The sequence below is a fragment of the Rhinatrema bivittatum genome, chromosome 14 (genome assembly GCF_901001135.1).
Source record: "Rhinatrema bivittatum chromosome 14, aRhiBiv1.1, whole genome shotgun sequence".
Classification (NCBI taxonomy): domain Eukaryota; kingdom Metazoa; phylum Chordata; class Amphibia; order Gymnophiona; family Rhinatrematidae; genus Rhinatrema; species Rhinatrema bivittatum.
The window spans coordinates 36,618,600-36,639,992 of record NC_042628.1 but is presented as its reverse complement, the minus strand read 5'-3'; the positions used below and the strand labels follow the sequence as shown (position 1 = coordinate 36,639,992).

Here is a 21,393-nt window from a genome sequence, read left to right as displayed (position 1 = left end):
CTAAGATAGTCTAAACAGCAAAAAATGAGAAAAAAAAAAAAGGTAAAAGCATAAAATCATATCCAGATGCTAGCACAGATGAGAACTAAGGGCCTACTGGCTGTGAGGAAAGTCCCCCTGCCTGCTCATCTTTTCTGAACTCTGAGAGTTATGCAAGCTAGTGCCATCAGATGTCACCCACTTGGAACTGATTTATTCTGCTTGTTGACAAACACTTTTCTGACACTATTTATTTCAGATGGAGGTCAATGCCACCTGTGGAACATTTCACTGTGTCTAGCACCTCTTTACCCTTGCATTGGACTTTACCTTGTCAATAAAGTTGCTTTCTTCCAGTTCACCAGCAGATATTCCTCCTTCCCATATCTGATGCACAACTAGCATCTCCTTTCCTGCTGGGTCCATCTGTAAGCTCAGTTTCCTCACTCCTGTAGAAAAAAGTTTCCTCTCCATGGTCTTACCCATGCGGAAGATCTCTTTTCCACCTATTCACCCAGGGTCTTACTCATGTAGAAGGACCCTCCCCTCACCCATGCAGGAGAGGCTACCCTCCCTCCCCCCAGTGAGGGTCTTCTTGTGTATTAGGCGAGTACAGGTTAATTTACCCATCAAGTATCTTGATCTGTGTAGGATAGCCTCCCCAGCCATGGTCTTACCTAGGGAGGAGAGCCTCCCACCAGTGTCCTCCTTGGCACATCCCTGTCGTCTTACCCGTGTAAGAGAGCCCCCAGCTATCTTCATCCCTCCCTAGCAGGCTGCAGAACGTGTGCCGATACTTGTCCAGGTCTACATCAGATGTCCCGATCCCCACCATCTGGACAGCAACCCGTGGTGCATGGGAGAAAAAAAAAGAAAAATTTGTTGTGGAATTAGATAGCAGCTAATGTCTACTGAAGTCTTCATTTTAAAGTTAAAACCCTGTCCTGAATGTTTTAGTTTCTGTTATACTGTGTGTGTAAAGTGTAGAGCAATGCCTTACCTTTGTCACACACACACACACACACACACACACACACTTTCTGCTCCACATACCATGTCCGTGCCATAGACAGGAGAGGTCATTTTTATCTCCCAGAAGTGCTGCCCATCAGTCAGTAACTTGTTGCCACGGATGGCAGCTGTGCCACAGCTGTAGTCCATGTGAAAGCTCACTTTCCGGTTATCACAGCTCAGGATGGTGGCAGTTGATTTGCTCGTGTCATCCCAGACCCAGTCAAAGTCTGTTTTCAAATGAGACCAAGGAAAAGATACTATCAGTGCAAGGCCCCAACCAGGAAACAAAATAAGGGGCATTACAAAATTTCTCTGGGATCGAATCCTAAGAGCTGCTATTGAGTGGGCCTAGCAATCAGCCCATTATGCGCAGAACCTCACAACCAAGCTGCTATCTTGAACAGGAAACATGATTACTTTCTGTCATGGCTCTCAGCTGTGCATACACAACACTCAACATTAGAAGTTTCCTTTCCTGAGATAATCAAGTGTATAATGCAGTAAATCAAATTTAGCAGTTAGCTATTTACATGACCACTTATTTGCCGTCTAAAAATGTCTTCAATTTGGCTAAAAACATCCTGTACAGACTTTCAGCAACAGCTAATGTTTCCTGGTTGCTATATCCCTTAGACAAGGACCACACTTGAGCTCATAGAAAAAGGATCTTGAAAACAAAGCAGCACAGTTCAATACATTAAAACTCCTCTCTCCATGCCATCTTTAAGGGATGCCAATACAAATATGCCCACGGTTAGCCTTCAGCAGTGACAATGGCACCTTGGGCCATTCCAAGGACGCTGGAAAGCTAGCAGTCATAGCTTCCTAAAAGAAGTTTGAATCAAGTACTGCTCGTGAAAAAACCTGCTGGTCAGCCTAAGAGGGAAACTGCATACTAATTTTCTTGCTTACAGATGTTCATTGCAGTTATAGACTTGTATCTAGGAGTAAGCAGAAAAATAAAAAACCCAACCACCCCAAACATTAAATGCCAAAGCATAATAATTCTTGAGGCGCTTCCCATCAAACTCTAGTCTACAATAGTAAAACCATAGTGCCACACATCAACCGCAGAGCAGAGTGGAAGTAAGACTTAAGGAAAGCATTAAGGAGGGAAATGGAAAAGAAAAGTGTAGCTGAAATGTGTCATACAGTCATCCTCTTCTCCACACTGGCAATCTTTGACCCGGTGGAACGGATGCAGGCTCGGGCAGTATGGCGCCTCACTCTGGTTTTCACAGTCACAATAGGATTCTCCTGTGACAGGAACTGCACTGGGGATGGCAGGAGGAAGTGAAGGAAACTCTGGTTCAGAATCTGAGTCACTATGCTGGCAAGATAAAAGCAGAGAGAGAGAGAGAACAAAGTTACATTTCACAATCTGCTCCTGTGGAAAGCAGCACCCTGCTGCGCTTCCATAGCACAAACTGTTCCAAGAGATGGGCTGAAACTGCAGGCCCTGTGCTGGGGATCACAATCTTCTGCAATACAAAAAAACAAAACAAAACCCTTTGTCCTCATCCACTAATATGCTTTGATCCATTCCTGTCCAAAAGCAGGGAGCGAGGTGGGATATCACTCGTTAACACCCTCCTTTTTTAAGCATTAATGAGGTAAAGAGGGTGGGGAGTAGCCCAGGCCAATTTATTGGAGGGCAGAAGAATCCCACTGAGGGAGGGATTTTTTGGCAACATCTATGGAGTTGGGAGATGGGGAGGAAGAAAGCAATCGGCCCCTGAAGCTCATATATGATGCTGCTGGAGTTCTACTGATGATCTCCAGGCTACTGATAGAGCCTGGCGTTCACCAACTCCATGCATTTACATCCACGAATCAATGGACCCTGACACTTACAGGTTAAAGCACCTTTAAGCTTTTACCCGTACGCACTATTGCACCACTTTATATTTATTATTACCTGCCTTATCTTCTTTCCAGCCTGTTGCAAGCTTCCAAGTTCTTTATTCCCCTGTTGATTGTAACTTTTGACTTATTCTTATCTATTGTTATCTATGGTTTTATTGAATTGTTACTCCAGTTATTCCCTTGTTAAATGTAAACTGATCCGATATGGTTATTTACTATGAAGGTCGGTATAAAAAACTGTTAAATAAATAAATAAAATAAATATATTTTAATTTTTGGTGACTGGGAGGGCGGGAAGGAGAAAGGGGGCATAAGCTCCCCAGTGCCCATTTGGGGTTTATATTTAGTATTTTGGTGGGATGAGAGGGAGAAATGGCAGGAATCGAGGGGTAGAAGGTGCTGAGAAAGCAGGATTGCTTTGGGGATTTCCCCCAAGAGAACTTTAGACAGTTAGTGCCCAATTTTCAGCACTAACCAGCTAATTTTAGTCCGGGAACCCAGCCACACTAGATTTAACTGGTCAAATTTTGACCTGCTCGCTTTAGATAAAAACCTAACCAGCTAATTGTAGCCTAGCTGGTCTTTGAATATCTACTTCTGTTACTAAGTTGATATTGGAAAAGCAGTGGAGCTAGGTATTTGCAAAAGAGATCAAGAGGCTTTTAAAATCCACACACTGTACAGAACAATTCAAAAAATGAACGATTTGACCAAGATGAACATGTCATGCATCACAATACGAAAACTTGTCACATGTGCAATAGTATGGCTTGTCATAAACAGAAGGCTATGAATATATGAGGATATTAATGTCTTCTGATATAGCACAGTTGCTTTTCTGTCACAAGTGGATATCATCATCTGATGCAGCCCAGCCCAGAATTTTTAGGTCAAACATTTTAGAACTTATTGTGCTCTACTGGGCATGTGTAGCATTTTCAGATACTACATGTCCACACTGGGGCCCCCTTCAGTCTACTTCCTTGGCTTACATGGAGAAGCCAACTCCAAAGAGAGATAGTAGGTTTCATGAGGATGGACATCCTGCTGTCCTCAGAAAACACCTGTTACAGGTAAGCAACTCTTGCTTTCTCCGAAGACAGGATGGCAGATCTCACAAGTGGGGAATCCCTACCTACAGAGACTGCCCCAAAATGAAAAAAAGGGGAAACCCAGAACCATGCCAACCGGCATAACAACTGATTTTGGTGGCAACAAGCTCTTTTTCTTTATATTTATCTTCTATAAAGTGCAATCTGGAACAAAAGCAACATGCCCTAAGGAGGACAGGATTAGGTTCTACAACTCAAAAGATTCTGCAGGACAGAATGGCCAAGCCTATTGTTGCATTGAGAGCCTCTATCCAAACAACAGCGTGATGTGAATATGAATATGTGCAGAGAACTCCACTTCACAGCCTTGCAGATCTCTTCCATGGAGACCAACTTTAGATGGGCTACTGATGCTGCTGGAGTTCTACTGATGATCTCCAGGCTACTGATAGAGCCTGGCGTTCACCAACTCCATGCACCAAAATCACCTCCATCAAAAAATATGGCTTTCCTGATCAGATACTTCAGGTCACAGGAGCACTGCGGCTCAAAGGGAGCTTTCAGTACCACACTGAGGTCCCAAGATACAAAAGACCTGGTGGGGAGGCTTGAAATGAAGCAATACCCACAATAACTCGCCATGGTCCTCCAGTCGATGTACCCCCAACTCTGACATGGCTTCTGACTCTATATTAGTTAGTTCCGAGTTTTATGACCTGATACTATTTAGTCATGAATATACAATAGTATTACAGCCCTGAGTATATGATATTATTTATATATTTGATAGTATTCAGTCCTGAGTATATGACCAGATATTATTTATTTCTGAGTTACCCATGCCTCTGGCTCTTCCTCCTCCCAGTTTGAGTGCCCCTGTTTTATTGTAACTTTTTGCCTAATGTTCATGTTGATGTTAATGTTATTTCACCATTGTTTCTTGTAAACCGATATGATATGATTGGTATCATGAATGTCAGTATAAAAAAAAGCTCTAAATAAATAAAATAAATAAATGAATCTGACAACCAAAGGCTACACAGAGATGGGTCTACCTTATACACAGTGCTGATAGGCATCAATCGCACCAAAATTAATTCTTATTGAGTTGGTCTTGAGACCAGAATCGGAAAGATGCAGAACATCTTTCCAGCTTTCGCCACCTCTGTTCTAGCAGGGATGATTTGATTCATCAGTCTGCCACCATGGCTCAACAGTTTTTTGGCTGTAGATATACTTGCTGCATCAAAGCATTTTAAGTGTGTGCTTTTTGTTAATCGTGACTTGTTTCTTTCACATGTGCCATCGGATACCCATACCTTTACATGTGTGCTACCATTTTCGGGTCGGGTCAATACGATATATAATATCACAAAAACCAATGAGACATCTTAGCCCTTCATTAGGTTTTCAACTCTTCTACGCATTTCGCGTTCCATAGAGGGGCGGAACCTCTGTGACTCTTTGGCCTTCTTTGAGTTTCAATCTCTGTTGCCCATGACCCCATCCACAGGACACCGACCCTGCAGGGCATGTTGTATATGTCACCTATTCCTTACAGTTAAGGGCTTTAGGCAGCCTATCATGCATGAGGCCTATAGTTTTTCTTTTACCTCAGATTGCAACTCTATACAGGTTTTATTTACATCTTTTTATGCCATACCCATTGTTGTATATGGGGGAAACAATCCGGAAGATACACACATGTATTCTCGAACATCGCAGTTGTCTAAGACTGTCTTGTGTGGAAGCCCCTCTTGTATCCCACTGACAGCCTGCAGGCCACACAGTCGAGGACCTTTGGGTTTTTTTTTGTTAATGATCAGGTTCCCCACTGCCCATGGGGTGGTTACTATGATAATTTGTTGTTGCAGTGCTAGATTTTCCATTTGAGCTCCTTACATCCTCATGGTCTTAACCAGGACCTAGATTGGCCCCTCTATTAACACTTGATTGTAGTTTTCTAATATGTGTTGATGTATCCTAACTGCTGTTCTACTTTTTTTGAATATCACAGTCTTTGGATTATAACATTGCCTGTCAACCCTGTTGAGTGCTTATAATTTTAAACATTTTTTACGGTTCGTTCTGATTGAAAATATCAGGATTTCTTTATCATTTTCCTTGCTCCTCCTTTTGTCTGCCCTTCCTCATTCCTACCTAATCCCCATCATCTCCTGTCCCCCTGCCTTACCCCTTCCATTGGTTGTGAGCTTTCACTTGCTCTTTCTAGTGCTGATTTTCAACTTAGTGTTTCAGCTGATCGCTACTGTAATTGCCTGCAGTTAGCCATATGCTTAAACACTTAATTATGCAGGAATGGCATTTCTTGTTCTCCTGATTTCATCAGTATGCCTTTCTTTGGTTTGGATGGTCATGGTGTGTATTGTATTTTATCCCTCTCTCTGGGAATTTTCTGAATATTTTTATTCTTTGTATTTTAATTGCAGTACCCTGTCCCTCCTGATGAAGCTCGATTGCGAAACATGATCATGTCGGGAGACTTTTACTGAAAGGATTATTTCACATTTGGACTGCTGCACTATACAATATGAATAAAGGATAGTCTTTGAATGATTAACTCCCAGTATGCTCGCAAGGACATTCTCCTCACTTGCCAGATACATAGCTGTGAAGAAACAGCCCAGCTCCACCATCTGGTCAGTCTCCCGACACAGGAAGTATAATCTCATTCTCTCCCTGCTTGTGTCTGTTTATGTAAAACATCTGATTGTGTGTAGGGATCAGGAGAACTTTGTTAGCCAACCAATCTCTGAAAGCTTTCAGAGCGTAATGAACCACTCTTAGCTTCAGGAAGTTATCAAATAAAGTATTTACTGTGCATCAAGGGCCTTTGCTCTGCTGAGTCCCTCCACATGGGCTCCCCACCCCAGGCCAGAGACCTCCATGACCAGGAAAATTTGTTCTGTAAGAATTTGAAAAGGTATTGTCAAATTGGAATTGATACACCACCAGGACAGGGAGTCCTTGAGTGGCAGGGTGATGTGAATGCTGTCTTGAATATTCTGAGTGGCCTGAAGACACCAATCTGAGCGTCCATTCGGCTCGCCACATATGGAGACATTCCAAGGGAGAAACATGCGCTGTTGATGCCAAGAGGACCAACAAACTCAATATGTCCCATACCGATGCCTGCTGACTCACTTGAATCTTTTCCACTGCGAATATCAATGTGATAGCCCTCTGCTGTGGAAGGAAGATTCTTGCCTGAGCTGTTTTTAAAAGTGCTCAGATAAACTCCAAATTCAGATGATGGGCTCAAAGAGTAGTCAATGACTAATCCTTGTAATATCAATACCCAGATGGTTCTGCACAATGTGCTCTTCATCAGCCAAACATCCACATAGGGGACCATGTGCATCCTCAGTTTGTGCAAATGCACCACCCACCATGGCAAGATATTTTGTGAAGACACATAGGTTTGACACTAGGCCACAAGGCAGCAAGCAATACTAGAGGAGATTATCCCTTACTACAAATCTAAAATATTTTCAGTGACCTGGAGAGCATAGCCAGTCCCCCTTTTGTAAAAAGGGAATTAAGTTTTTATTGTCGCTCCTTGTGACTGGGCAAGTCACTTTACCGTCCATTGCCTCAGGTACAAACTTAGATTGTAAGCCCTCTGGGGATAGGGAAATACCTACAGTACCTGAATGTAATCCACTTTGAAGCGCTGAAAAAAAAAAAAAGTGTGAAAAGTAGATTATAAATCTAAGTTGCCCAGGAAACCATCTTGAACATTTCCGTTTTCAGAAATTTATTCAAGGTCCTTAGATCTAGGATGGGACAGCGTCCTTCTCTTTTCTTTAGAACAGGGAAATACATGGTGTAGAACCTCCACTCGTTTTCCCTTGGTGGAGGCTTGGCCACACTGGTCTAAGAGGGAGGAGAGCTCCTTCCGTATCTTCCTGATGTAGATATTTCTCTTAAGCAGGGTCGGGAGGCTGATCTGAAGGGACAGATGTAATCTGTACTCCTTTCTTATTATGCTGAGGATCCACATATCTGAAGATACATAAACTGTTGTCTCAGGGTAAAACCCTAAACTCAGGCACAGGTATCAGGATCTAGGTACTTGTGTCAGAGAACCTCCTGGGCAGCAGAGGGACCAGAAGCCACAGGCAGCACACCAGCCAAAACCTGGGATAGGGTCTTGACTGGATCTCTGTGATCCAATTAAAACCCCATCCCAGCTTTTGGCTGGAGTGTTGGCTGTGGCTTCTGGGCCCTTTTCTGCCTTGGATGCAAGCAAGGGGCCTGTTGTGCATGGGATAAAGTGGGTAGAGGAAAAAACCTCCTTGGCTGGAAGAAATGTCTCCTTGGCTCCATACTTGGGTACCAACTAACAGAGGATGACAGGTCTGGAGTTGTGTGGAGAGTTGATGAAGCATTGCACCACTGCTTCCATGAACCAGTCCCCAAAGATAGTCTCTCCAGCTCACCACATGTCAACGAGCCTTTCCTGGACCTCATGTCAGAGATTCGAGGCTTGCAACCAGGCAAGTCTGCAGGCACCAATCCCACAGCAGACATTCTTGATATTCTCTTGATCTGATCTTGTCTTTTCCACACACTATGTTTTTGAGAAAATTGCTTGGCCACCTCCTGCATCTGCTTCTGCATGTCCCACATTTATAGGTCCATAAAGAGCCGGTAAGAAGCTATGCAAGCATGGAGCATAGCACTTTGAAACACTTTCCTCCAAAAAGAGTATCCAAAATTCTGGAATTCTTCCCTGGGGGTACAGAGGATTAGCTTCTAGTCTTCTTGAGAACAGATCTGACCACCACATATCAATGCAGTAGCTGTCTCTTTTCTAATTCGGGAGCCTTTTGGATGAGATAAATTACATCCGCCACAGATATGGGGGTTCTCCCACCTCCTCAAGTATCTCATGTACCAGGACTACTGCAATCTGCTTACTAGGCGCCAAAAACTAGAAGAATCTGGGTCTTTGTCTAGCATTTTGTTTCTGGTCTCATTCTCTCTCAGTAAAGGAAATGGAATGGCCTCTTATTCTCTGAACAAATCCAGCAAAGGATAGGTCCTTCGGTGGAGGCTTCCTTCTGATGGAGAAGAGGGAGTCAGAGGGGTGATCTGTTGATTTCTCTTCTTCAAAAGGCATCTCCTGATCTGTAACCACAACCCCAAGAGTATTCTGAGCTCAACTAGTCTGCCAGGGGAGAAGACCTAGATGGTACTTGTCCTACAGATAAGGCCTTAAGAGAGGGGAACACTCGTCTGCTGAAGCCAGGAACCCGACTAGCTCCTGCATCTTAGAGAGGCCTCCCCCACCTCCACCCCCAAAAGGACTGACTCATCAGTTTATGCCCCTTAGTGCAACAAAAAATTAAAACTTACAAAAATGACCAAATAACCTACCTCACTCGACAGGGAGGGAAAAAAAAAAAAAAAAAAGACTGGTGGTTTCCATGACGAACAATTCCTGCCAGTTCTGGACTAGATTTTCTCAACAAAAGCAGGCCAGTGAAGATCTGCGACCAATGGGCTCCGGGGAAAAGACGAGACTGAAGGGAAATTCATATGGGCACACAGTATCATGGCATGTCATACATGCCCAGTAAGTTATAGTCAAAGTTCTAGAAACTGACAAAATTTCTGGATCTGGTACCATTGGATGTCACCCACTTGTGAGGACCAGCATACTGCTTGACCTCAAAGTGTTTACAATCTTGACTGGAGGCATGAAAGTGAGGCTTGCTGGATAGCACTATCTAGTATGTAGTTTATTCAAATATTGCTACTACTAATGAACCCTCAGCCAAAAGCAGTCAACATGGCAAGGGGAAACGTTGGCCATATTGATCTTGAAAATATTCCTGCTATGGTTGAATAGCACCTGATTATAGGTACAATCATACTCCTAAAAACAGATAAATAACAATAAGCCACAGATATGAATGTTTCCTTGCTTCCTTCCAAATATAGATATACATAAGATCTCTGGATTAGAGCATTCGATCAGAAACAGACACCAACTCATTCTCTCTCAACCATGACTATTTAATTGAAAAGAAACTGGGAGAGCAGTGGGAATCCAGAAAATTAGAATAGAAAATAGGAATTTAACATTTTTGGGCCATTTTGGCCTGTACACTTTAAAACAAAGGTTTACAGAGCTCATTAGGAATTCCACACTCTTTCAGGAGAAGTGTCTTGACATGAGCCAAAAATATTTCTGCTATTCTACAGTGCTGAATTATTTCTGGAAAAAGAGTTAGGCTTTATAGTGAGATCAGCACACACCTGTCCATCTGAGTCATAGCCCCATCCTTCAGCACCTGAGGTCAAAGCCACTGCCCGTGAGTCTGTGTCACGGCGCACACCGCTAAGAACAAAATGCCAGGCTCTGCTGTTTCGTGGGCGTCGTGCCATGCTGTTTTGCTGTGAAAATTCTATGGAAACAAAAGCAAAAGGCAGGAATGGATTATATACCAGGAAGCAGGCCATGCCTCTATTCTGTAAATGTTGGGCAGGTTTATAAGTCTCTCTCTGACAAAATGACACCTGCCCATCAGTTCACAAGAGCCTAAAAAAAATTTATTTTACTCCTCAGAATTGCTGACAGGAAGGTGTACACGTCCCCAGCCTAGACTGATCTCACCAACATATGTTCTCATAAAAATATTTTGAAAGCAATGCAGGTTTTGGGATTGAATCATCCTTCAACTTAGAAACATTTCCAGCAAAAAGGTGAAATTAAAAAAAAAAAAAAACTTACCTGTTAATTTCCTTTCCAGCAGATGGAAACAGAAAAAAAAAGCAAAAAGCTCAAAGCTGACTGAGGTCTGATCCTTCAGCTCTTCAGTATCCTATGTCAAAGCTAAGAAAACTGAAGGCAATGATTTATTTTGGTTTCCAAATCACCACCACAACCAAAACATGATACAGCCAAAAAAACTCCACTCCATGGTTATTAAGCCATAGTAAGAATCCCTACACCAAGCTCACAATTAGGCTAACTGCCTTCAGAGTGGGCAGCAATGTACTCACTGTTAGACTTTAGAACTTGTGAGACAGAGAGCCCTTGTTCGCTGCAGCTTCCCTTTATGGGTTCTGGACTGATCTGGCAGGACTAAAGGGAAGGAAATTGAAACTTGAACTTCCTTATTGTCCATGCCAGACAAGTGGGATGTACCCAAGCTCCCCCCAGACCAGGTGAGAGGTATGACAGCTCTCAAGGACCCCCTATGTCCAAGGCATAGCCTCTCCCCACCTGCATACGTACACCAAGGTGATTAGCGCAGGGAGGCAGGAATGCTTTGCTGCCATTATCTTTTAGAAAGACAGATTCTGACTATCCCTATGAGAACTCTAGTGCCCTCATTGAGCAGGTTCACTGGTCCCCTGAGAACTTCAAAACTTTTGCCAGAGCGAGTCAAAGTGTTCCTCTCCTTGATTTCTCCTGAAATTGATGCTTTAGAAATCACTGTGCTTATACAGGACTCATTAGTAGACCAAAGACCTAACCAAGAAGAAGCTGGTCAGCTACAAGCATCTCAAAAGGTGCCCTACATCAGACTTGGAGTGGTCATCCCTGTCCCGGCCTATATTGCCTGACTCTCACCATCATGTGTTAGAAAAGTCCGATTCCAACAGACGTGAAACACTACCCTCTAAAAAAGGAGCGCACTGGGTGCAGAGATACCCTTTCCTTTAAAATTACCAGAGGTCTGACTTCCACAACAAAACTCAAAAAGATGCTACCCTATGAAGCTCAAAGAAAAGATGCCAGAACCCTTCAAAACTAAGCTTACTTTCAAGTGGAGGAAATCTCCTGCGGCAGGGGACTTGGTGTTCTTGACGGCTCCGAGAGAGTAGCAAGAGGATTTCCTTGACCTTGTCTCTTGCAGCAAGCCAGTGTGGTTTCTGTCCTCTGCAAGTTTTGCAACATGCCTTCATTCAAGTCTCCTCTGGTGGAAGAACAAGACTAAAAGAATGGATCCCTCAAAGGGAAATATTGTCTCCTCCTATAAACTGACCTCACAAAGGCTCTAAACTCTCAGATCAGTTATGTGCTCCTCTTTCATGCCATAACTGTAACCCCTGACATTAAAGTATTCTCGCTATGCAGTCTGGTTCTCTTAACAACTCAGTGTGCAACAGAATGAAAGAGATCATCAAGAGAAGAATCTTTTGACTAGGAAAAATGGTGAAGAAGCACTCCCGACTGCACTTTCAGTACACAGTCCAGGAAATGTCCTGGCTTCTAGCAGAAACACATACTAAAGACTGGATGCTGGTCATGGTTCTACAGGATATCCAAACCCCCTGGCTCCCGCTTTCTTTTATTGGCTGAAGAAATTGCTCGCCTTAGAGAGTCACTTGCTTGATATGAAATCCACTCACGGACATGCCCCACCTGACCCCTACTAGGGCAAAGACCACTTCTGCCAGACCTTTCATTTCAGGATCTCAAATATGTCTGCTCAAAACATTTGTATGTATGATGACAGTGTTGGCCATGTGAGCTGCTGCCAGGTCCTGCAGGGTAACTATCCCACACCAAGTCTGACTCATTTGTCTTCCAGTTTCCCACGGGGTATGAATGATAACAGAGTGGATGTCACTTGTTTATATAGTAGTGCATAACATTTTTTAGTATCACCCATGCATACCAAGCTGATCAGCAAATTTGAATGAACCAGTTTCCTATTGTTTACTACTATACAATCAGTTTGTATAAATAAGCACAAGTAAAATGGTGGATCCTAGAGGGAACCACTTCAGCTATCGTTAAAAAGTCTGTGCAGAGAAGCTGGTTATTTCAACCAAGAGATGTATGTATGTTCTATATGCTTTATAACTACTTATTTGAGATTTACCTCGATATCAGTTTATGGTTTTTCATTTCAGAGAGTATTGTTATACCTATTTGCTGTTTGAGACCCTGAGGAAGGAAAACTTCTGAAACACAAAGCATGTTGGGCAGTGCATTTCTACATAACTTATTATCCAGTTGATGAACTAAGGTAAGTGTCTATGGTTTATACCGACAAGCTTTCATTTTAAAATGCATATTTAAAAAAAACAAAAACAAAGTTAAGAAAAGATTTAAGAGACCTATGCTTATAAAATTGGATGGGCAATCTGTCACTCTTAGTGGTTTAAGAGCAGAAATTTGCAAACCATAAATAAGTGAGTTAAACACTAACCCATAATTATGAGGTCTCATCCTTTGTAGTTATCCCACCATATATATGCTATTTGTAATTTATAGGAATTATTTGCCATATTGTATTCAGTTTTCTAACTCTATACCTATCAGGTAATCTATATGAACCAGTGTATGCCGAGAGGATACATTGCTAGAGCTGAAGGTGGTATGGGTCTTAATGGCATTAATGGGCCCAAAGGCTCACATAGTGCTGAAATATGAAAGCGAGCAAGCATCATCGGTCTCTGTCCTTAAACCTGGACAATCATTCCAGTCACTAGAGGGAGTGACTGAAAATCCACCAGCATATGAAGGGAAAGAAGCTACAGAATAAAGAGTTTTTCTCTTGCTAAAAGAATTAGACCAGCAAAAAAGAAAAAAAAGATAACTAGCAGAAGCACAGAGAGCTCTTTCAGAAACCCCATGTGGATCAAGATTTGACACAGCAGTAGTTAAGGAGAGGAGTAGCAGCCTGGCAGTTAGAACTGCAGGCAGAGAACCAAGTTCGAATCCCACTGCTGCTCCTTGTGACGTTGGGCAAGTCACTTCACCCTCTATTGCCTCAGGTACAAAACACTTAGGTGTTTATTTACTAAGCATTTTTTCCATAGACACAGTAAGGGGTGGATTTTAAAAGGAGCGCGAATAGCCTACTTTTGTTTGCGCTCCAGGCGCAAAACAAAAGTACGCTGGATTTTAGCAGATACGCGCGGAGCCGCGCGTATCTGCTAAAAACCTGGATCGGCGCGCGCAAGGCTATCGATTTCGTATAGCCGGCGCACGCCGAGCCGCGCAGCCTACCCCCGTTCCCTCCAAGGCCGCTCCGAAATCGGAGCGGCCTCGGAGGGAACTTTCCTTTGCCCTCCCCTCACCTTCCCCTCCCTAACCCACCCGCCCGGCCCTGTCTAAACCCCCCCCTTACCTTTGTCGGGGGATTTACGCCTCCCGGAGGGAGGCGTAAATCCCCGCGCGCCAGCGGGCCTCCTGCGCGCCGGGCCGCGACCTGGGGGCGGGTACGGAGGGCGCGGCCACGCCCCCGGGCCGCCCCGGGCCGTAGCCACGCCCCCGTACCCGCCCCCAAAACGCTGCCGACACGCCCCCGAAACGCCGCGACGACCGCGCCCGCCCCCCGACATGCCCCCGACACACCCCCCTCGGAGAACCCCGGGACTTACGCGAGTCCCGGGGCTCTGCGCGCGCCGGGAGGCCTATGTAAAATAGGCTTCCCGGCGCGCAGGGCCCTGCTCGCGTAAATCCGCCCGGTTTTGGGCGGATTTACGCGAGCAGGGCTCTGAAAATCCGCCCCTATGGGAAGAAAAACCTTCGTAAATAGGCCCCTTAGATTGTAAGCCCTCTGGAGACAGGGAAATACCTACAGTACCTGAATATAAACTTATAGGTGAAAGATTGATAATTGCAGCACAGGATAATGGACTATGGACAAGATGGTTCACAGCCAGCATAGAAAAGAATGGTAGAACAGACAAATGTAGATTCTGCTGAATAAAACTGGAAACAATTTCATATCTCATTGCTGGATGAGACGTGCTAATGTCAGAAAGCCTGTACACAGAAAGGTACAACAGGTGGCATAGCTTATTCATTGGAAACTTGTAAACATGGCGGGACATCGCGTTGAAGCTTTCTAAGTGCTAGGTCGCCCTGCAGAAGAGTCTTTATCTTTCAAGACAAATCGGTCCAGCCACAGAATTTGCTTGACTCCGTGGTCAATTTCATTTGCCATACTCCTTCAAGGCTATAAGTTTATAGTATTGGAGACCTTCGGGTCCGTTCTCTGAATCGCAACTCCGTTCCGTGATGGTCCCAGGGATGGAACCCATTTCTTCTATGCGCTGACAAATATATGTGGGAGTCCCTACGGGGTCCCCCGTTCTTGAAGCTTGCCTCAAAGTTGTAGAGTCACGGTTCCGCCACGTTTTGAGCTGTAGATATCAGCTGTATTAAGAACTTTTGGAATCTTGTCCCCCTGACGCGAAACACGGCCGTGTCGGGGCCTATTTTAACTAATATTCTACTCTGACAATTGAACTTTTGTGCACAATATAGCATTAAAATTTGTCTTTGTCAAAGTGATATATTGTCCAGTATAATTAATTGCCGCACATCATTCTGCTGCTGCAACATTTTAACACCAACATACCAAAAAACCACTTGGAGCACAACCCTAATAGAAGAAGAAGTTGTGATCATCTGAGATATTCCTATTCCCACAAACAGGAAAAAAATCAATGCTAGGAGTCAGTACCCAGTGACTATTCTGTGGATCATATGGAGAAAGCAAGCTCCCTTAAGTACCAAGAGTTGCAATCAAAGACCAAGAAAACGTGGCACAAAGATATAGAAATAGTCCCAAGTATATTGGGTACCACCAGCCTGATTAAGAATTTCCAAGGGCCTTGATATGCTGCTTGTAAAGATTAAATCCTATGAATTCCAGGAGGCGGCTCTCTTTGGCCAATGCAACTAAGAAGAGCATTAGCAGTAAAGTTGAGAGACTGAGATCATTCCCAACATATCCTGTTTTATGAATGAGGTTCATTCCCGTCAAGGTATGCATAAAATAAACTCTTTTGTAGACACTGTCCTGGGAGTCTACTCAGGTAAGCTTTGGAAACCAAGTCTGCTGCCCAGTTCCTCAGCCCCAGCAATCTCCTGGCTGACCCTGCTGTCACTATCTGCTTGACCAAAGTTCTGATCAGACTGTACAAAAGTGTCTATCATAAGGCCACACCGGATTCAAAACTTAGCCACCTCTCTGCCCAGGGAGACCTGGGATTCTTCGGCTGCCCCTTCTGGGCCCACCAAACAAGGATTTAGGCCACGTACACTCCGCAGATTGCTACCTGCAGAGACAAACTAGCTATCTCAAAGGATTTCTTCAGAAGGGATGAATCTTTTGGGCTTGTGGGTCCTTCAAGGCCAGATCACCTTCCACTGGTATGGTTGTCTTTTGCTTGATTGAGGCTACCGGTGCATCTACCTCTGGCATTCAGAACAGGTGGTCTAACTCCACTTGCAGATTAGATAAGTAAAACCATAGCTTTCCTTAAACTTAAAGATGATGAAATTATCTCCTGAATGGATGGATATAGAGAAAGAGCCTAAGGGGATTTCTTATTCCTGATAGAATGGGATCTCCTATTGGAGCTGCCTCCTTTTCCTGATTGTCCGACAACCTCGGGAACTGATTGACATTATGTCCTTTCTAGATAGTCTAAAAGCAACAACTGCTCCACTCACTTGAAGCCAGTGCCGCATCATTGGAGTCTTCCTTTAAGTCCAGCATCTGTCTACCTTCACTCCAGTAGGCCACTCTGGACATTGTAAGAGGTCCACAAATGTACTGGGGGAAGGCCCTCTGTCGGGTTCCATCCTGGGTTTCATTACAATCTAATCTTGCTCTTCTACTAAATCCAGGAGCATCAAGTCTACAGCAGATGTGTTGCCTTTCCCTGCCTTAATTTCTCAATACATTTTGTGCATCAGCAGGAAAAACTCAGTGGAGAACCCCTGCTCTAATGGCTACCCTGCCCAGAGGATCCAGCATAGATGCGTGACTGAAGTGTGCCGCAATCTCTTCCCCCACCCACTAAGCTTCCCAGCAACACTGCCACTCCTGCTAAGCCGAGAGCTCTTCTGCTGATGCCTTAGCAGTTCCTATGTCCACCACTGCTTGTGGCGTTTGAGTCATCATTTCCTCTGAGGTATCACAGATCCTGCAGGACCCTGTGATACTGCTCCGCCACCAGCTGCCACACATATGACATTTCCTTTTCCCTTTCTGCCACTGGTACATCTAGGGGAAATGAATCAAAAAGAAGTCCTTGCCTCAGGCTGCTGAAGCACTGGCATCTGCTGCAGGCCTCATTTCCCTCCTGTCTTCTCGTTTTTTGTTTTGGGAAAGTTTTATGCTCCCCACTGAAGTAGACAGGGCATTGAAAGACCTGGCCTAAATGGAAACTGTGTATTTTTTTTTCAGGGAAGGATCAGCTGCTCCTGGCTTTCATCCAAAATCCCCTTTTTTTAGCTCAATTCTGGCTGTCCTACTCAGGACTCTCTCTTTGCTATCCCAGTCACCTCTATCTGCTGAAGGCATAGAACCACCGACATACTTCCTGCTATACCAAAACTATATAGGTGAGAGTGATGTTGAAAAAAAGTCTAGTGTTCTCTGCCTCCATCTGCTGGTGAGTGAGCATAACCCACCAGCAGATCATCTGATCTGGCAGGATGATATGGAATATCCATTAGCCACATATTTGACAGGAAGATGACAATTTCCATTGAAAATAGGTCAAGATAGAAAGCTGGAGGACAAATTTTGTTTTGAAAATACTTGGTAAAGTTTGCATGTACAGCCGCTATGCACGCTGTTATAAAATTACCCTCTAAGAGTTAAGTTGACAAAAATGCTAATTTTAAACATAACCAATCAAATGCTCTTTTTTTGTGCTTCAAGGTGTTTAAATTGTCAGCAGCAGTAACTGACTGTAAAGAAAGGCTTCCCAAACCTGTTCTGGTGATTCTACAGCCAGTTAGGTTTTCAAGAAATATTCAATGAACATGTATGAGAAATGTGCCTATGGTGGGTCTTCTATGTACACAAATTTCCCATGCATATTCATTGTGGATATCCTAAAAAACCTGACTGTGAGGTCACAGACAAGTGTAAGAAGCCCTACTTTAAAAAACAAAATCCAGAAAAATGTATTTGGGAATAATTCAGCAGAACAAGTATCCAAATATGCACCATTGAATATCTATTTAAAATTATCCAGGTAATTTTACCCAGATAACTTTTCTGTTCCCCAGATTACTCAATATAGTTCTCCAAGTCTCTAGTTATATATGTGAGTTTTAGTAGAATGTGGTTTTTATAACTGTAACATTCAGATTCTTGGCAATATATTTTTTAAAGTATTGCAACCTGAATGAGTTGCAAGGAGCTTCTGCTATCAGAGTCCAACATAGAAAATCAGAATGTTGCTCAAAGTTCAAAAGTTGCTCATCAGACAAAATGGGAGTGCTTGAGTGAAGCCTATGCCTCTGAAATCTGGAAGCAGTAATCCTGGAATATTCAGGAAGAAGAGAAGCGTACTTGGAAATCTTGTTCCAAAGCAGAAGAAGCCTATGTGGAGCCAAATGGATATTCACAAGTATAATGCACATGTGCCGATGGTCAGCAAACAAACATCTGTACTCAGTCTGCAACTGATTCCAAATCCACCTTCACCCCCCCCCCTCAAAAAAAAAAAAAGAACTGAAAGGAGACTTGCTACCCAAGAGAATCAGTTTGTCATTTTGAAAATCAGACTAAGATAAGATAGATTTGAACAAGCTATAGTAAAAAGATGTATATCTTTAGGCAGGTATTTTTCTGTCCAGACTTACCTGGCTAATTTTATCTAGATAGTGTTGAATATCAGTACTGCCCGGACAAAGTGAAACTGAGCCCTGGGAACAACCCTTGAACTGCCTTTTTGTGGCCAAGTAAACTGTGTGGGTAATGAGTTGTTCAGCCAAAACTTAGCCAGGGGAGAGAGGGAAATGCCAGTGATTACCACAGAGTTTCCCTTGTATACTGTGATACATCAGTGAGTCTGCAATTAATATATTACTTTGTTTTCAGAATTGGTACTGTACAGTCTGCACTACTGTGCACTAATGGAGAAGTAAAGATATGATTTGGCCCTTCCAGTGTGTGGAGCTCACTAAGCACAGTGGTAAATGCCATGCAGAAGGATAGTGGTGAAAAGCCTTGGGGTGGGAGGGAGAGAAACTGTGGTACTGGTGACTGAGAATGAACAAGTGCGTTAATGCACAAACTGGTAACTTTGCACATTCTAGGCAAAGCAATCAAAATTAAAGTTTCAGATTTCATCCAGGTAACTCCCAAAGTTATCCAAACCCTTTAAATACTAGACCTCCTTTGAGCCTTAAAGTGAAGTAAGCAATCAAGTATTCTGTTACAATAAAATACTGAGAGAATGTAAAGATAAGTAACAGTTAATTTTTAGTCCTTTTCCCTAGCTACCACAAGTGTAAATTACATTACACATAATAAAAATCATACATGAAAGTTTTTAAGATAACTGATTAAGGGCCTCATTTTCCAAGCCGCTCGCACGCGAAAAGTCCCTTTATCACGTGTGATATCAGGATGGGGGCAGAGTCGGCCCCGGAAGAGGAGGAGTCAGGGCATCACCAGGGCCTACTCTGCGCCAACTCCGCAGACAGCGAAAAGGTAGGTGCCTTTTCGCTGCCTATTTCGCTCCCAATAGCTACACCTCCTATGGTGGCGCTATTGAATTTCCTGTTGTCTGGAAACCGATGTGATGTCTCGTGCGAATGTCGGTATAGAAAAAAATGTTAAATAAATAAATATTGGGTGCGAAACCGGCAATCGCACCGCGACGGTGCAATCGCTGCCGGCTAGCACAGGCCCGCCTCCCGTTTCGGGCCCCCTGCCCCACATCTTAAATGAGGCCCTTCAGTCATCCCAGCAAGAAATGTTAATTCTACCATCATTGGCACCATGCTTATGGAACTCTCTTCCATTAAAAGTATTCATGCAAAAATGGCATGAAGATCTAAGGGAAAAGAGTGATACAAACATACCTATATTCTCCAAACAAAAAGTCAATGCATTTACAGCACAGCCATCATATTAGGCACTACTAGTATTCTAACCATAATCATATGGTGTGACCAAAGTCAATTTTTTTCAGTTTTTAATTGCAGATAAAACTTAAATGTGCATTCAATCCAAAGTAAATCAGATGGCTGGAGAAAAAAAAAAACCTATCTCAAATTTTAAAAGGCTTTAAAAGCATTTCTCTTTCAGATGGACTATCAGACTTGCTAGCCCTTACTGTGTTTTTTTTTTCATTTGTAATTGTAGCTCTTTTCTTTTAGATTAAGTTTGATGATTGATTTTAATCTTTATGTATGTTTATTGATCTGATTTATTTTTAGCTTAAATGTATCTCATTTTAACTTTGTTTTTATTATGGATTTAATTGTTTTTATTTTCACTGTTTATATTATATATTTAATTTTTAATGCCAGACTAATTAAGTTGGTCATGAAGAAGTAAATTGCAGGTTACCTGCCGAACTTATGACCTTGCAGCATCTCTGTACACTGCCACATGAGACTTCAAGTTCTGTCACACTGGATTTAATCACATCACAGGCAAGATGAATGTCGGCCTTGCAGAGAAAACGGAAAGTTTACACTATACTGAGAGGGCAACCCTGACAAGAAGTTGTCTCAATCTAGCAGCTTACTCGAGAAGAAAAATGCAGGTGGGACCAAGACAAACAAAATGTGCATATTACATCGGGCATCTTGCTTTGTATTATTACTGATCACACATTGCAGGGAGTCTTCTTAATACTAAACAATTACTGTCAAGTTATCCTTTAAATCCTGTTAAATAAATAGCTCCCCTGTCATTCAGGTTCTTCTGAAGGAGGTTTTCTCATCCGAGCATCTCATACACTGAAACAGCCTTTTCTGATGTGCTAAACGATAAAGGACCTCAAATGGAACAACAACGCATAAGCTGTTGTACATTAAATAAATGTAGACAGTGCCCAGATAAAAAGTTACTAGTACATTCTCAAACTTGTATTTACCTTCCTTTTTCTCCCAAAGACAAAGCCCTATATACCACCACCACCCCATCCTCCCCGCCAAAAGCACACGGCTGCACCACCTCGCTCCCTAACAAAGGTCTCTACGGCGCCGGCTTTAACATGCTCGCTTTCTCCACAAGTCACCTTCCGTGCATCCCAGGTCAGAGGCCAACCCCCAACATGAGAAAATACGAACCAGCCTGGAAAGAAACGACCGAACTGGGCCAGGACCTCTCACCTCTTTCCGGGGCGCGGCCTTCTCAACGTCCCAGGCCCGCTGAGGTGGTCCGCGCGGATATCTAACTCCCGGAGCCGCAAACAGTAGTCCAGATCCAGGACGCAGCCTCACGGCTCCTTTCGCGTACTTACCCGGAAGCTGCGGTACCACCGCCCCTTTCCGCCCTGACCTATTTCGCCCGGACACCGAAACGTAAACAATATCCTGGCACCCGCTTCGCCCGCCTCCCCCATCGCCTCATTGGGCCGAAGCGGCAAGATGGGGCGTGACTAAGCAGCAAGCTGACGTACCTGGTTCACTAGGTGTAACGTCTTTCTCCAGAGAAGGCGGGCTCACCTCGGCCGAGGCGCCTGAGAAAGGAGGGGAAGTTGTCAATCCAAAATA

The 21,393-nt window shown here is 43.6% G+C and overlaps 1 protein-coding gene across 3 annotated transcripts in view; it reads right to left on the bottom strand.

Annotated features, from left to right (window-relative positions):
• The window catches only part of SPSB3 (splA/ryanodine receptor domain and SOCS box containing 3), a 30,505-nt gene extending 9,128 nt beyond the window's left edge, over positions 1–21,377 (bottom strand). Inside the window, exons 1-5 of one of the 3 annotated variants that reach the window (XM_029577667.1) lie at positions 21,300–21,377; positions 10,200–10,348; positions 2,146–2,323; positions 1,033–1,220; positions 712–814 (exon numbers count right to left, since the gene is read on the bottom strand). In XM_029577667.1, coding sequence (XP_029433527.1) covers positions 712–814; positions 1,033–1,220; positions 2,146–2,323; positions 10,200–10,328 — 598 coding nt within the window. In that variant the 5' untranslated portion in view covers positions 10,329–10,348; positions 21,300–21,377. Of the gene's footprint in view, positions 1–711; positions 815–1,032; positions 1,221–2,145; positions 2,324–10,199; positions 10,349–20,239; positions 20,307–21,009; positions 21,234–21,299 lie in introns of those variants that run through there. The other 2 variants (XM_029577666.1, XM_029577669.1) reach the window with 2 other exon arrangements.
• Positions 21,378–21,393: the final 16 nt, after the last annotated feature.